Source organism: Phaenicophaeus curvirostris, chromosome 2, assembly GCF_032191515.1.
Source record: "Phaenicophaeus curvirostris isolate KB17595 chromosome 2, BPBGC_Pcur_1.0, whole genome shotgun sequence".
Taxonomy (NCBI): Eukaryota; Metazoa; Chordata; class Aves; order Cuculiformes; family Cuculidae; genus Phaenicophaeus; species Phaenicophaeus curvirostris.
The window spans coordinates 35,488,161-35,501,487 of NC_091393.1; the positions used below are offsets into that span (position 1 = coordinate 35,488,161).

At 47.7% G+C, this 13,327-nt stretch overlaps 1 protein-coding gene across 6 annotated transcripts in view; it reads left to right on the top strand.

The window, feature by feature from the left end:
- The first annotated feature begins 1,360 nt into the window (after positions 1-1,360).
- FOXO3 (forkhead box O3) overlaps positions 1,361-13,327 on the top strand; it is a 99,908-nt gene continuing 87,941 nt past the window's right edge. For 3 of the 6 annotated variants that reach the window (XR_011336966.1, XM_069851694.1, XM_069851693.1), the window contains exon 1: positions 1,361-1,984. Coding sequence is in view for 3 of the 6 variants with exons in the window: in XM_069851694.1 (XP_069707795.1) it covers positions 1,445-1,984 (540 nt within the window). In the remaining 3 variants the exon portion in view is untranslated. The remainder of the gene's footprint in view (positions 1,985-13,327) is intronic. The other 3 variants (XR_011336964.1, XR_011336965.1, XM_069851692.1) reach the window with 1 other exon arrangement.

Genomic DNA, 13,327 nt, shown 5'->3' on the forward strand with positions numbered 1-13,327 from the left:
TTCCTGCGCGCTCCTGGGGAGCTTCTCCCGAGCGAAGGGGAAGGCGCTTTCCCTCCTCCGGCGGGTCCCGGCAGCCTCCCCCCGCCTCCCCGCCCCTTCCCCAGCCCCGGCGCCCCCGCCCCGACGGGGCGGCCCCTGCGCGGCGCCGCCCGCTCCCGCCCGTGGGCGGTGCGTGCGGGGCGGGGCGGCGGGGCCGGGGCTCGCTGCGTGTGGCTATAACTTTGTGTCGCTGCCGGTGGTTGTTAGGAGGCGGAGGAGGGATGTGGAAGGCGAGGAGGGTGACGGGCTGCTCGGGCGGGCGGCGGCAGGCGGATCGTTTGCCTCTCGCCGGCCGCTCGCAGAGGGAGAGGGTTCGCCGCTTTCGCCTCCTTCGCCTTTAAAGGGAAAGGCTCCTCGGAGCTGAAGGCGCAGGAGCGGGAGGAGCGGCAGCCGTGCGGCAGCGCCGCTTCTTCCTCCCGTGGATTCGGATCCCGATTTCTGCCGGTGTGGAGGTGGCTGTCGGCTCCCCCCCTGCCTCCCTCCCCTCCCGACGTGGCTCTCGCTGCCTCCTCTGCCTGCGCTTTTTAAATGACTTGAGCGAAGCGGGGGGAAAAACTGTCAAGATGGCAGCAGCAGGAGCAAGGAGGTTATGAATGTGGTGTTGATGCTGGAACAAAACCTATTCTCTTTGGCAGCCCTAGGGAGGGCTTAAAGCTTCTGGACCTGTTGGAAGACTGGCGATTTGATTTGTTCACGCCGCGTTTGCTTTTTTTTTTTTTTTTTTTTTTTTCCCCCCACCCAGCGCGAAGAAGGATTTATTATCATTATTCTTTCGGAACGGAGCAGCCCCCGGGTGGCCTCCTCCCGCCCTCCCTGTGAGGTTTTGGGGGGCTCCGCAGAGCGACAGCCTCCACGCTGGCATCGCGGTTGGATGTACGCTAGGACTTCGGCTCCCCGTAGGGCGTCTCGAAGAAGGAATAAAAAGTCTTCGGCGTCACCCGAAGGAGCCCCTCTCGCTGCCCTCCCGCCGGGGGAGGGGGCAGAGCACCCCCCCCCTTCCGAGAAAAGGAAGATAATCTGCGGGAGCGACGAGGAGCCGGCTCGGAGGTGCCGGGGGCGGCTGAGAGGGGGGTGTCCTCTCCCGGCTGGAATACCGCTCGGTTCCCGCCGGAGCGACTTCTGCATCTGCATGGAGTGAAACGTAAACAAACGCGCACACGCACCGCGGGAGCGGCCGCCGTTCCGCCGCCCGCTGCCGCTCCGGCTCGTAATCCCGTATTTTTGTGGATTTATTAATTTTTTTTTTCCTCCCTCCTTTTTTTCCCCCTCCCTCTCCTCCCCTCCTCCCCCGGGGTTCGCGGGGAGCGCGGCATGCCCGCTTGCTAGGGCTCCGGCGGGCCCCGAGGAGGAGGAGGCGGCGGCGTCGGCGGGAGGAGCGGGGGCCGCCCCGTCGCAGAGCGCTAAGATGGCAGAGGCGTCGCCCCCCGCCGCCGCCCCGCCGTCCCCGCTGGACGTGGAGCTGGACCCCGAGTTCGAGCCGCAGAGCCGCCCCCGCTCCTGCACCTGGCCCCTGCAGAGGCCCGAGCTGCAGCCCAGCCCGGCCAAGCCCGCCGGCGAGCCGCCCGCCGACGCCGCCGCCGTCATCCCCGAGGAGGAGGACGACGAGGAGGAGCGGGGCGGCTCGGCCATGGCCGTGGGCAGCGCCGACCCCGCGGGGCCGGCGGCGCCGCTGCCCGGGGCCGGCGCGGAGGGGCCGAGCCCGTCCCCGGGGGCTCCGGCGGGCGGCGGGGCGCCGGGCGGGGGCGCGGCGGCGGCGGCGGCGCCGAGGAAGTGCTCGTCGCGGCGCAACGCGTGGGGCAACCTCTCGTACGCCGACCTCATCACCCGCGCCATCGAGAGCTCCCCGGAGAAGCGCCTCACGCTCTCGCAGATCTACGACTGGATGGTCCGCTGCGTGCCCTACTTCAAGGACAAGGGCGACAGCAACAGCTCGGCCGGGTGGAAGGTGAGCACGGGGGGCCCGGGGCGCCCGCGGCTCCCCCCGACGGCGCTGCCGCTCGCCCGGCTGCGGGGACCCCGCTGCCACCGCCGCTTCTCTGTCTGACTGACTGGCTGACTGTCTATCTGGCCATCTATCTGACTTTCTGATTACCTGTCCCTCCGTCTATCCGTCTATCCGTCTATCCGTCTATCCGTCTATCCGTCTTTCCATCTATCCATCTATCTACCTGTCTTTCCATCTGTCCATCTATCTACCTATCTGTCTGTCTGTCTGACTGCCCGTCTGTCAAAGGAGGGGAGAATAAAAGTTTTGGTCCTTTCCTGTCGCTGTGTGCGAGCAATGAGGGCTCTGAACTCTGGGAGCGGGGAAGGGAACGCTGGAACGGAGCTGGCTTCTCCGGTGCACCAGCACATAAGCAGGGAAAGAAAAAGAGAAAGAAGGAAAAAAAAAGAAAATGTAAAGGTGGGCTTTTGGGTTTTTTTTGGTTTGTTTTGGTTTTGTGTGTCGGTCGGTTGTGGTTTATTTGTTTTGTGTCTATATATATTTTAAGTTCTAGGTATCTTCAATGTAACTTTTGCTGGAAATAAGCTGAGTTGCTTTTATACAGGGTCAGTCCGCGTCTCAAAGCTCAAACACAGAACGACTCTTGTTAGTTTTGTCAAGAAAAATCCTGGTGGTTTCCCACACGTTCCTCAAAGGCAATAGAGGGAAATTCAGGTCTTGACATTTCTTCATAAAGTTAATCAAAGCGTGGAGTTATTGGCTGCTCAGCCACGGGAATGCTTGGTTTTTGTGTTTTCTGCAGTGCCAGTGTTACAAGGACACCGTCTGCTGCTAAATCCCTATATCCGAATATTTTCTGTCTAGCATTGTGACAGTTAGCAGCTCGGATTGCTACTGTTTTAATAAGTGAGAAAAAAAATAATCTGGATTTGTGGCTTGTTTACTTAGCGCGTGCAAAAGCACGTTGCAGGCGGGCAGGGTTTTGCTCTCAGGCAGAGTCCGATAAGGCCTACCAGGAGCTGGTGCTGCACGTAAAGTGCATTGGAAGTGACTTCCAGAACTGCTTTCTTCTTCCTCGTTTTCCATGTCTATCCATTAGTGCCTGTCAGTTGCTGAAATGTCACGTACTTGCAGCTGTACAGAAACGCAGGTGCTGCTCAATGTCGACACTGTTTGTGGAGGGAAATCCCGGTACGGTTCAGTTGCTGCCAAGGACCGATACTGGCAGCATCCGAGACCGAGTTTTTGAATAGATGACTGAAAGCGAATTTGCCAGCAAGTTTTACTGAGTTACAGAGAAATTAAATTCCCTCTTTGAATCTTTCTCTATCTTTGGGTCGGAGGATTATTTAGAGTGTACACATCAGTCAGAAACACTGTATGGATGAAACATTTCTTGCAATTTTCGTGTTAGCAGCCCTGTCTCATATTTTGGTGCCTGCTAGGAACTGAAGTGCAGCTGTATGATTTTTACCTTCCAAATGAAGCACTGCAGAGGAAGTGTTTCACCGACAGACGTGCCTCGGGCTGGGGAAAATACAAACACAAAGTTTATTGGTTGCGTAGCTGATTCAAGACAAGGCTTTTCAAAACACAGATCCTTTTTACAGCTTTTGCTTCTGTATTAGGTGTTGAATTTTGATGTGACTTTACAAGTGTGACACAGAGTGTGATAAAGGGTATATATTCCAGTGACAGCCCGTGCCTTCTTAAGTTGTTTGGTCTCACACAGAAGCAGTGGCTTTAGATGCAGTTGATATGACAAATCCAGCCTTTTTATATGATACATTGAATTTTCAGTAAGTTCTTGATAGTCAATTCAGCGGCAGATTTAGTGAACAAATGGGGCTGATACTGTTTCGGCTGAATTTGGTGGCAAAACTCCCATTCGCTTCAGCAGAAGCAGAATCTGGGCCATAACGCAAAGTGCTTACATTGATTAGTATGCTTAATACAGTCACATTTTTTCTGACAATTTATACTGTTAATTTGATATTGATTCTTTTGCCGAGCAGCATTAACTGGTACTTGGAGCTAATTAAAATGTTAAAAACTTGGATCCCTTGAGATTCCTCTGATATAATTTAGTTTAGAAGTTTCTCTCAAGCCTTTAAGATGACCTTTCTCAGGAGATGCAGGCACACTGGTAGCAGAAAATTCTGCCACGGTAAGAACTGTGGGTTCTTTCTGGAATTAGGGTAAGGCATTAGATTGCATTAATGGTGGGTGCAGTTTTACATCGGTGGTAGGGACGTACCGAAAGGGGCAAAGGAGAGGTCAGGAGCTAATAATTTGCCAGGTGATCAAGACTGCAAAATATTAATCCCTTAGCAAGACTAGAGTTTCTTTTAATGTATGCGTATACGTTCAGAAGAAGACTATTTTGGTTTCTTGGCTAGAACGTAAATTAGTTTGTGCAGAGGCAACACTCTTAAATGGAGTCTCCATCTCAGCCTCCCGATGCTAAAACACATTATATGTGATTATCTTTGTTTCCCTCACAGGTAATAAATACAACTCTTCAGGAACTAATGTCAGCTTTTCACATCAGACTTTTCAGATTGCTAGTTACACCAAGATTTTAAACGAACGGAAGATACTTCTGTATCAGAAAGCTTTTATCATAATTTAGAATATTTTTACACAGCTAAGTTTGTCTTTGAAGGCAGCAAGCCAATTTAACAGTATTCTGCTCTGGCACCGAGTGGGAAAATTGTCATTTTAAACAAAGGGAAGATGAGAACTTGGGTTTATTACCTTATGTATTATTAGATATGAAATATTAATACTGTTTCCAGTGAGATGTGCTGAATACCATAATCCGTAAACATAGCTGGGATTATACTCCTCAAAACAATTATTTTAAGAGCTATAAATTAAAGTTGCAACGAACACCTTTTTTTCTTTTTTTTTTTTTCCCGGGGCATTAAAACAGAAGTGAGTATTTCAGCTGTGGTTAGGAAGGCATATATTGCGTTTCCGCTAATTCAGATAAAGTTTGCCCAACACCCCCTTCTTCCCCAACAATCTTCTTTGATCCCCCCTCACCCAGGACCTGTCGGGACGTTAGTTAACCTAATCCTGACAGCCAGCTACGGCAGTAGTGTACGGGGCATCGCTGTAGAGCCAGAATGCTGCGGACACTATCGTGTACCACACACAGTGTGCTTTGATACAAACCCATATGCCTCCAAATCGCCAGGAAGGGTTTAGGTGCTTGAATACTGAAGGAGTGTCGGTACTTATATTTATCATCACTGGGGGGGAAGGATAAAGGTCTGAGGGTGAGCTGGTTTCACCCTTGTGAAATGCACTGTACCAGACAGCTGTTCCAGGTACTTCCATAGAGCTCCTCGATGACCAGAGCTACCTGTCTTGCCAAATCCAAGTATCCGTTACCCTGTCGATGCCATGCAGTCACAGAGCTCGGGTACTGACTTAAAATACCATTTTTCTTCTCCCCTCATCCCCCAGGTATTTAGGATGCAGTAACTCAGCTCCCTTAATAATCTGGAAATACAAACCTGGAAAACCTTTGTGTCTGCGTATACAGCAGAGGTGCCTGGTTTCGGTCTAGCTTAAGTACTTCCATATCTCTTCCTATAGTGTTATTTTGTAATTTCTTGCAGTACTATCTTGTGAAACAGTCTTTTCTACATGAAGAGTACACTAGGGGGACTATTTTCCTCTTTGTTGAGCGGTATGCAAGGCTATGAGTCTGGTCCTGTGTACGCAGATACCAGCAATTCCCAAATTTAAATGCACTTGATTTGCTTTCATTTGCTTTTTTTCCTATCTGAAGTTTTTGGTTTCTACCTCTTGCGTTCATTTTCCTCATGCAAGGTAAATACTGGTGGCTGGGATATTTAATTTGGAAGGGAGATTTTTGTTAACTTTGTACATGGGCATTTCATCATTCCTTACCATGTTTTATTGACCAGTGTGTGCCGAAGGGCTGCAGTCACTTCAGTGTAGCAAAGGCAAGAGTCTTTTCTCTGATTATTGAGACTTGAAAAGACTTGAGAAGTTTGCCAGTGATGTAGACAGATGTCTAAATCTGTTAGCCAGATGCTGATACACAAACGTGTCGGACTTTATCATCTTTTTGCAAAGGATGTGGGAAGAAAGCAACACCACTCTCTGTTTTTCTCATTTCTCTTTCCTTGGAGTGGCACACAGCGTCTTTATCAAGAGTGGCAGCACAAAACCAGAGTTGCATCAGTTACACTTTTTCTCTGCTGCTTTTTTTTTCCCTTTTTTTTTCCCCTTTTTTTTTTTGTAAAAGGCTGTTTCCCATTAATATTTTTTCCAGCTTCCTACTATATTCTTACAATTTTTCCCCGCCTTGATTTTAAGCTGCCTTGCTTGTCTATGCAGTAGGGTTTGAGTTACAAACTGTAGTCTGATTATTTTAAGTTTTGATCTACTGAAGCAAGCACGGGTTTAAGCACGTGAATGGATCCTTGGGACTCCACTGGGATTACTTGTGTGCTTAAACTTACTGCTTAAGCATCTTACCTGATCAAAGCCTTACTATGTTGTGATTTAACAAAATACTCAGTAACATTTGTAAGTGAATTTTGTGCTGAGCAGTGTAGAGAGACGTACAGTTCCAGCCTCAAAGTTGAAATTGCTAGATAACAAGCTTCTTGCATCAGAAGCATATACTTTAGTATCAAAGTAACAAATAACTTGTTAAACTTTCCAGTAGAATTCATGTGTAGATATTAGTCAACATTATTATTTTATATCTGTAACGTACATCAAAGATCTCACTTTTCCGCAGCTCATTCAAGCAGGCGACAGCTATTAGAGGAGAGAGGGAGAGACCGAGATGCTCTCCCAGAATCATTGACATTGTTTGATCCGTGGTGTGACAGTACTGAAGGACTCTGTAAATGCAGATAGAAACAGGTTGCCTTGGTGAATGTCATCAGCTGCAAAGAGTCACAGGCTCTGATAAACTTCATTTTTGATGTGAATGGGAAACCTCCAGTGAATGATGCCAGATAGTATCACTGTCAGGTAGACCTGCGTGATAAACACTGGGATCAGTGTTCCTCAGTTCTTTCGAGACAGAAGGTTGCCTGAAACAGTCGTGCAACATCAGCACCATCTGTAATAGTTTATTAGTGTCAATATTTGAGCATACTTAAAACAGGAAGCTTGAGAATCAGAGAGTTGGCCCTTACACTTACCTGTGTGTTTGAAAGTACATGCTTAATGCTAATAAAAATTAAATGGCCTTAGTGGCTTTTATATCCATGACACGGTGTTGGCTTGAACAAGCACTGTCTGAGACTCTCAGGCTGGGGAAGAGAGGGGTCCTGGTGCTTCTGCCCTGGGACATCCTGCCTCTGCTTGGTTTTGTTCTGGGAAAGCAAGCGGTGCCTTACACGCGAGGCCATTTTGTATTCGGGTCATTTCGGTGGTGCTACACCACTTTGCTGTAATCCTGGGAGATTAGGGGAGGCTGGGCACGTGCTGGTGCATTTAGAAAGGCGAGCGATTAGGGTTAGCCCGGTGGTTTTGTGAAAGCTCTTTGTGCTGACACGGACAAAGTAGAAGCCCGGCATCAGTGGTATCCTCTGCAGAAGGCAGGCAGTGCCGGGGCGCGTGCAGTCCCCGTGCACCCCTCCTCGGTGACCCTGCTGTTTTCAGCCAGCTTGTGTGGTGTGGATGGGGGAGAACAAGTGTGAAATCACCCCAGAAAATCATGATGTGTGTGCTGGATTCAAAGCGAGGCCGAAGGGATTGCCTCGGAGATAAGGGAAAACTAAGAATAACCAGCCAAAGCGTTTCTCTAGGTGGCAGCCTCCGCAAGGTGCCCTGTGAGATTTTGGCAGCCAACTGCTTTGCGTGGAAGTATGGAAAATCTTTTGTGAAGATTGTTTCTTATTTGCAATGCAATTACAGTGGGTCTTAGCGTAGTGGCGGCTTGCCAGGGGAGAAACCTAAAGTGTTCCCCAATGCAAGTTGTTACTTAGACTTGAAATCTTTGTGTGTTCTTGTTTCTCTCCCACTTTTTTGTTTAAAAGCCTTGCTACTACCTGTCACGGAAAACGTGCCCAAGGGCAGGGTTGTAAAATGGCAGTTTTAGTTTATTTTAAAGGCACGAGGCCTGCCGTGTTTCAGGGCAGACTCTGGAGGAGGGTGAGCTCTGAGCATCCTCCTGCTGCTGTTTCGTTCCCCTTGCCACGAAAACCTGTGGTTCCCAAGCCAGCACTGGGAAGGGGCCACAACCCCACCAGGTGCCAGGGCAGGAGGTGCCGCCAGGTCCCGCAGCATGAAGTGAGCATCCTAATGAAGGCCTGCTTGATACCACCACACGCGGGGAGCTGCAGGGTTTGTTTGATGTGGCTTTTCTTAGGGCTGACACTGTGTAGCGCAGTGGTTCGGGAGCAAAATAAAGTGTTTAAGTAATGTGCACAGGCATTCAGTTTTCAGTAGTGCTGGCTCAGCACACCATGAGTTAAGTGAAGATTAAGCTTAACCTTTTATTTGCTTTTTTCTGTGCTTCTACAAACTTGGACTGTTCTTTTCTGTTACAATTTCCTGAGCATTGCCACACACTAAGCTTGGAAAATGAGGTGCATTTAGCCAATTTATGGCCTGACATATGTTAATTAACATTAATTACCTGCTTGAATAGTCCATTTAGCACTTATTATTAAAAAGTGGCTTGTCTACAGAAGGGGATTTTCCTTCAGAATGAGATGTTTTGTTCTAACTTGCTTCAGACAAAGTCAGGGTGAGGTATCCCGTGCTTCTCTGCACGGCTGTGCCAGTTTCCTGATGTTCTTCTTATGCGTGATGGGATACCGTTGCACCACTGACAGGCACCAACTCCTTACCCAAGTGTATTTAACATTTCTTTGACATCAGCTTAGCTTTCCCAAGCAAACCAGCCTGTTTCCAAGTGGTTTTTTTCCTAGTGGTGGGTACGGCTCTTGCTTCTCTGATTGAGATAGCTGGAGAGAGAGCCCTATTTCTCAATGGGATATTGGAGTGATGTGTCTCCAGCCCCTCTTTGGGGTGGAAGGGTAGGAAAATCTCACGTGTGTGAAGCTGGAGGGGTTCGAGGAGTTGCTGGGGTGCATTGTGGTGCTTGGGAGGGAGGTCATCTTCAGATTTGGAATGGATGATCTTAGAGGTATTTTCCAGCCTTAATGGTTCTATGATTCCATGGTCTATGTGGTCCAGGGTGATGCATCGTGAGGTTTCTGGAGCTGTTGAGAGCAGGCCACTGCTGAAGTGATGCATGGTCTCCATAAACAGCAAGTTGTGTCTTGCTGTATTGATCAGCTACGTTTTCTATGGTATCTCCTGGAAAATACATTGAGCAAGGGTTGTCACAGGTCATTGGTCTAAAACCTGTGAGATGGGGAAAGTAGCATGCAGAGAGCACCTGTTCTATTTCCAAACACTGATATAAAAATAAAAATATATGTATAAATCCATTTCTCAATTCTCCGTCCCTCAAATCCTCATTCCTATCTTGGGAGACTCCAGGACATTGTCCTACTACACCTTCTCCATTTTTCCCTTTGTAACACTAGCTGGGGGTTTGTGTGGTGCATGCGTTGCCTCTGTGGGAGGTAAGAGGGCTGGCTCATAGCTGTGTGGGGTGTGTTGCAGCATATAGCTGCATTTCAGTTGGGGATACAGCGTGGAGGTGATTAGGCTACAGGATTGACAAAGAGCAATTTCAGGGCAGTTGAAGTGGTTGGGAACAAGCAAGTGGTTGCATTAGTGCTTTGCCTGTGGTGAATAGCAAAGGAGCTGCCTCTCAGTGGGGCTGGACGAGAAGAGCATTGCTATGACAGCACTGCTTTTTGCCAGAATGGTTCCTCCTGATACTGTGCCCAGCTCTGAAGTCCAGGAGGAGCCAGGCTTTCTTTGCTAATCCAGAGTCCTTTCTCTGGGCCACCACCCTTGCACATTTGCTCAAGAACTGACATGTTTGTAGTGCTGCTTTGCATGGAGTTTGCGGCGAGTTAGTTTTTAACAGCATTGGTGTCTTGTTGAGAACTCTGCACGTGTCCTTCCTGGGCTTTCCTTATTGGAGTAATTGTCTACCTGTATACTAGTACCTATTAAAAATAAAGACTGTTTAAATACTTCCACTGATACAAAACACCTTTGTAAGATTCCAGTGACAGAGAAATGCCTTTCTGGGGATTTGTACTGCTAAAGACATGCCTTGTGAAAATTAGCTCTTATAACAGATGTGTGCTAATGAATTGAATAGATTGCTTGCTTGATCGCAACATGCTATGTACTCAAGAGCTACATTATGAAATGTTGGGTTCTCACATGAACATGTTTACTTGGCAAGGTATTCTTTTGCTTTTCTTTACCATTTTTCCCTTGCTGGTGAAGTTGCTACTCATTGTGTGTAAAGGGACGTACAAGGGAGGTGTGCACTGGGACAAGAGGACAGAAGCAGACTGCAGGTCATTGCTGGAGGGACTGAGAAAGATCCCTTTCCAGTGAAGAGGATGGCGTGTGGGACTGACAGCTTGTTGGTGCCTTTGCAGGTTGTGCCTCCAGATGTCCTGGAGAGTGCTGCCTGCCTGCTTTGAGGGGCAGGAGGCTGCTCGCTGTTGCTGTGGGGCTCTGCCTGTGCAGTCTCTGGCCGCTGTGCACCTGAGTGCTGTTGGCAGTCAGGTGCGTTTCCGGAAGGTGAGTCACCGGATCATGACACTTCTGCATCCCTTCACCCATTGCTTGTGCTGAGATGAAGGGTGGGTCCACGCTGACGTCTCCATTCCAAAACTGTGTTGAGAGCTCTGGAATGAGGGCAGGACTGCTGTCAGAAGTGCCACTTTTCTCCTTTTATATCTACCTCTCAGGCTGCCTTCATACTTCACGTTGTGCTATGGGTCTGCCTGGAGGCTGCTTATAAACCAGCCCTCAGCCTTGCAGTGCCTGCAGGCCCAGCTCCTCATCCCTGGCTTTCCTAGACCTTCAGCTCTCCCTAGGGAGCAGTGGATGCCATGGGGACACCCGGAATTGTGACCAATGGGTGGGACGTAGTCCTAGGAAAACGGTTTTTTCGTAGGCTTACTGGCTTCTGAGTTCTCTGACCAGAAAGGGGCAGGTCTAGGCTGGATGCCAGCACTTAAACAGGGAGGTAACATCTGCTTATCCTGCCCCAGAGAAGTGGGAGACAGCAGATAAGTCAGAACGCTGATGAGGATGGATAACAGTCTGCTGGGGGAGGACAGATAGAGGAGCACCCAAACACATTGGCACGTGGCCACTCGGGCCTCACTGTGCTTTCCCAGTGCTGCGACTGCTCAGTTAGTGGTGGGAATGAAAACTGTTTTGTGTGAATGCAGTTCAGTTTATGCCAGTGCAACTTTCACAGGTAGATGAAGTAAAGAGGACAAAGTCTGATTCTTGTCCCTGCTAAAAACCATGTTAAAGCAACAGGGTGAGGTTCTCCTACAGTGCTACTGCAACATGCATTTGCATTAATGTAAGTAAGACTCAAACCAGCAGTGTTTAAAATCCTGATTGCAGCTGAGCCTGGACTCCCAGTGAAGACTGAGCATGACCAGGGAGCATTAGTAACAGCGTTGCACTTAAATAAACAAAGCTTTGTTTGAAAACATATTAATTACCTAATAATATTCTAACACAAACTACTCACCTAGCCCAGGCAGCCGGCACCTCTGACATTGTAGATGATTTGCCCTTATAACTTAGTGTTTTCTCATGCTGTACCATGTTGGTTTCTGCATTTTTTTTTTTCCAAAATAAGGTGAAGAAGAGTAAATATATTATTCTAAAGAAATAATTTTAGGTCATGACTTCCAGGGCCATATTTGTTTTATCGAGAATATGAACTGAATTATCTCGATATACATGCCAGTTATGTGCCAGCACTCTTAAAATCTGCTGTATATATTTTTTTTGTCTATGCTGGCTCTTGAAGCAGCTATTTCAGTTCTCTAGAGACACGTTATGACCAAAGTTAACACTACTTTCTCACATGAAATTCGCAGTGTAAACATACCTTAGAATGCAAGACTTAATCCAGATCAGAAGTTGCTGACTTGTGAAGTGAGGCAGTGAACACCTATCTTTTGTAAATATATTTGCTAGTACTTCATGGAGAATTTATCAGTTTCATGTATAAAGTTCTAGATATGCTTAGTACATAAAATTTGGCATCTGATAATTGAGAACAGCTCTCAAGAAAGAATGTCTTTGTGTGAGACTCTTACAGGCTCCCACTTTATCGGCTTTTATGCCAATTGGTTTTGTGCTGATAGCAGTGATGTGGTTTCCTGAAAGTCTGTAACTTTTTGTTCTGTGAAACTGCTCTGGACCTTAACTAATTTTCAAAGAATGTTTTTTTTTTCCAGGAGTTCGTAGAAGGTGATGCCAGTCCAAGTCATGTCCTGAGATGCTTGTAAGCTGAGACACATAAAGCTGCTGTCCCTGGTTTTGTGCAACATGATCTGTTGTGTTTAAAAGTTTCACTGTATGGGGGAACTAAAAACCATTTGTCTGAGATGTCAGGTTTCAGGGTGAATGGTGCTTCTTTAAGTATTCATCAAGACCTACAATGGGAGGTTCCTGTCCTACAATTCCCCTGTAGGAGAACAGTGTTGGTAACTAAAATGTTGCTGCTGCTGAGGAGCTGTAAAAACTCTGAAGTATTTTGTGAATCTTGTGCAAACAGCTTCTGCGTTTGTGCAGGCTGAACCCCATATGTGGCTTCGATAAACAGGCCACATCTAAAATCCTTGATTTTCAAATGGAAATTGTGATAGAGCCTTGCATGGTTTGGGCCAGAGTTTTCCAGCCTAGTTTGTGTAGTGGCCAAAAGCTCCTAACCTAGTAATTTTCATTATGATGTTGACAGTGTAATCTTGCTTCCCACAGAATGCAGAGATTTATTTCTTGCCCCATTGCTCTTATGGCATGGTTCATGGATGGCAAAAATACTTCTTAAATGCACTAGAAGGTTTGCACACTTGGGGTAAGAGAGAAATCTTTCATAAGGAGCTGGTTTTTTTAGGAAGCTCTAGGGATGGGAGCTACGTGCTTATGAAGGTATTTGAAAATCAATAGTGAGGCCGTTTTACTTACCAAAAAAAAGAGGGAAAGCGTGTAGGCCATGAAGTAGTGGCCTGCGGGGCTGGGAGGAGGGAGGATTCTGTAAACGAACAGTAGGGAGTAAATCAACCTGATGTATGCTCATAGACATCTGATGTCTACTGGGCCTAGGGGGTAGCTTGGAGCAGGTGGAAGCATACTGTTTACCTAATTAGAAACATTAATAAAATTTTTCCAACATTTTTTTTTTCTAAAGTAAAATGCATTTGA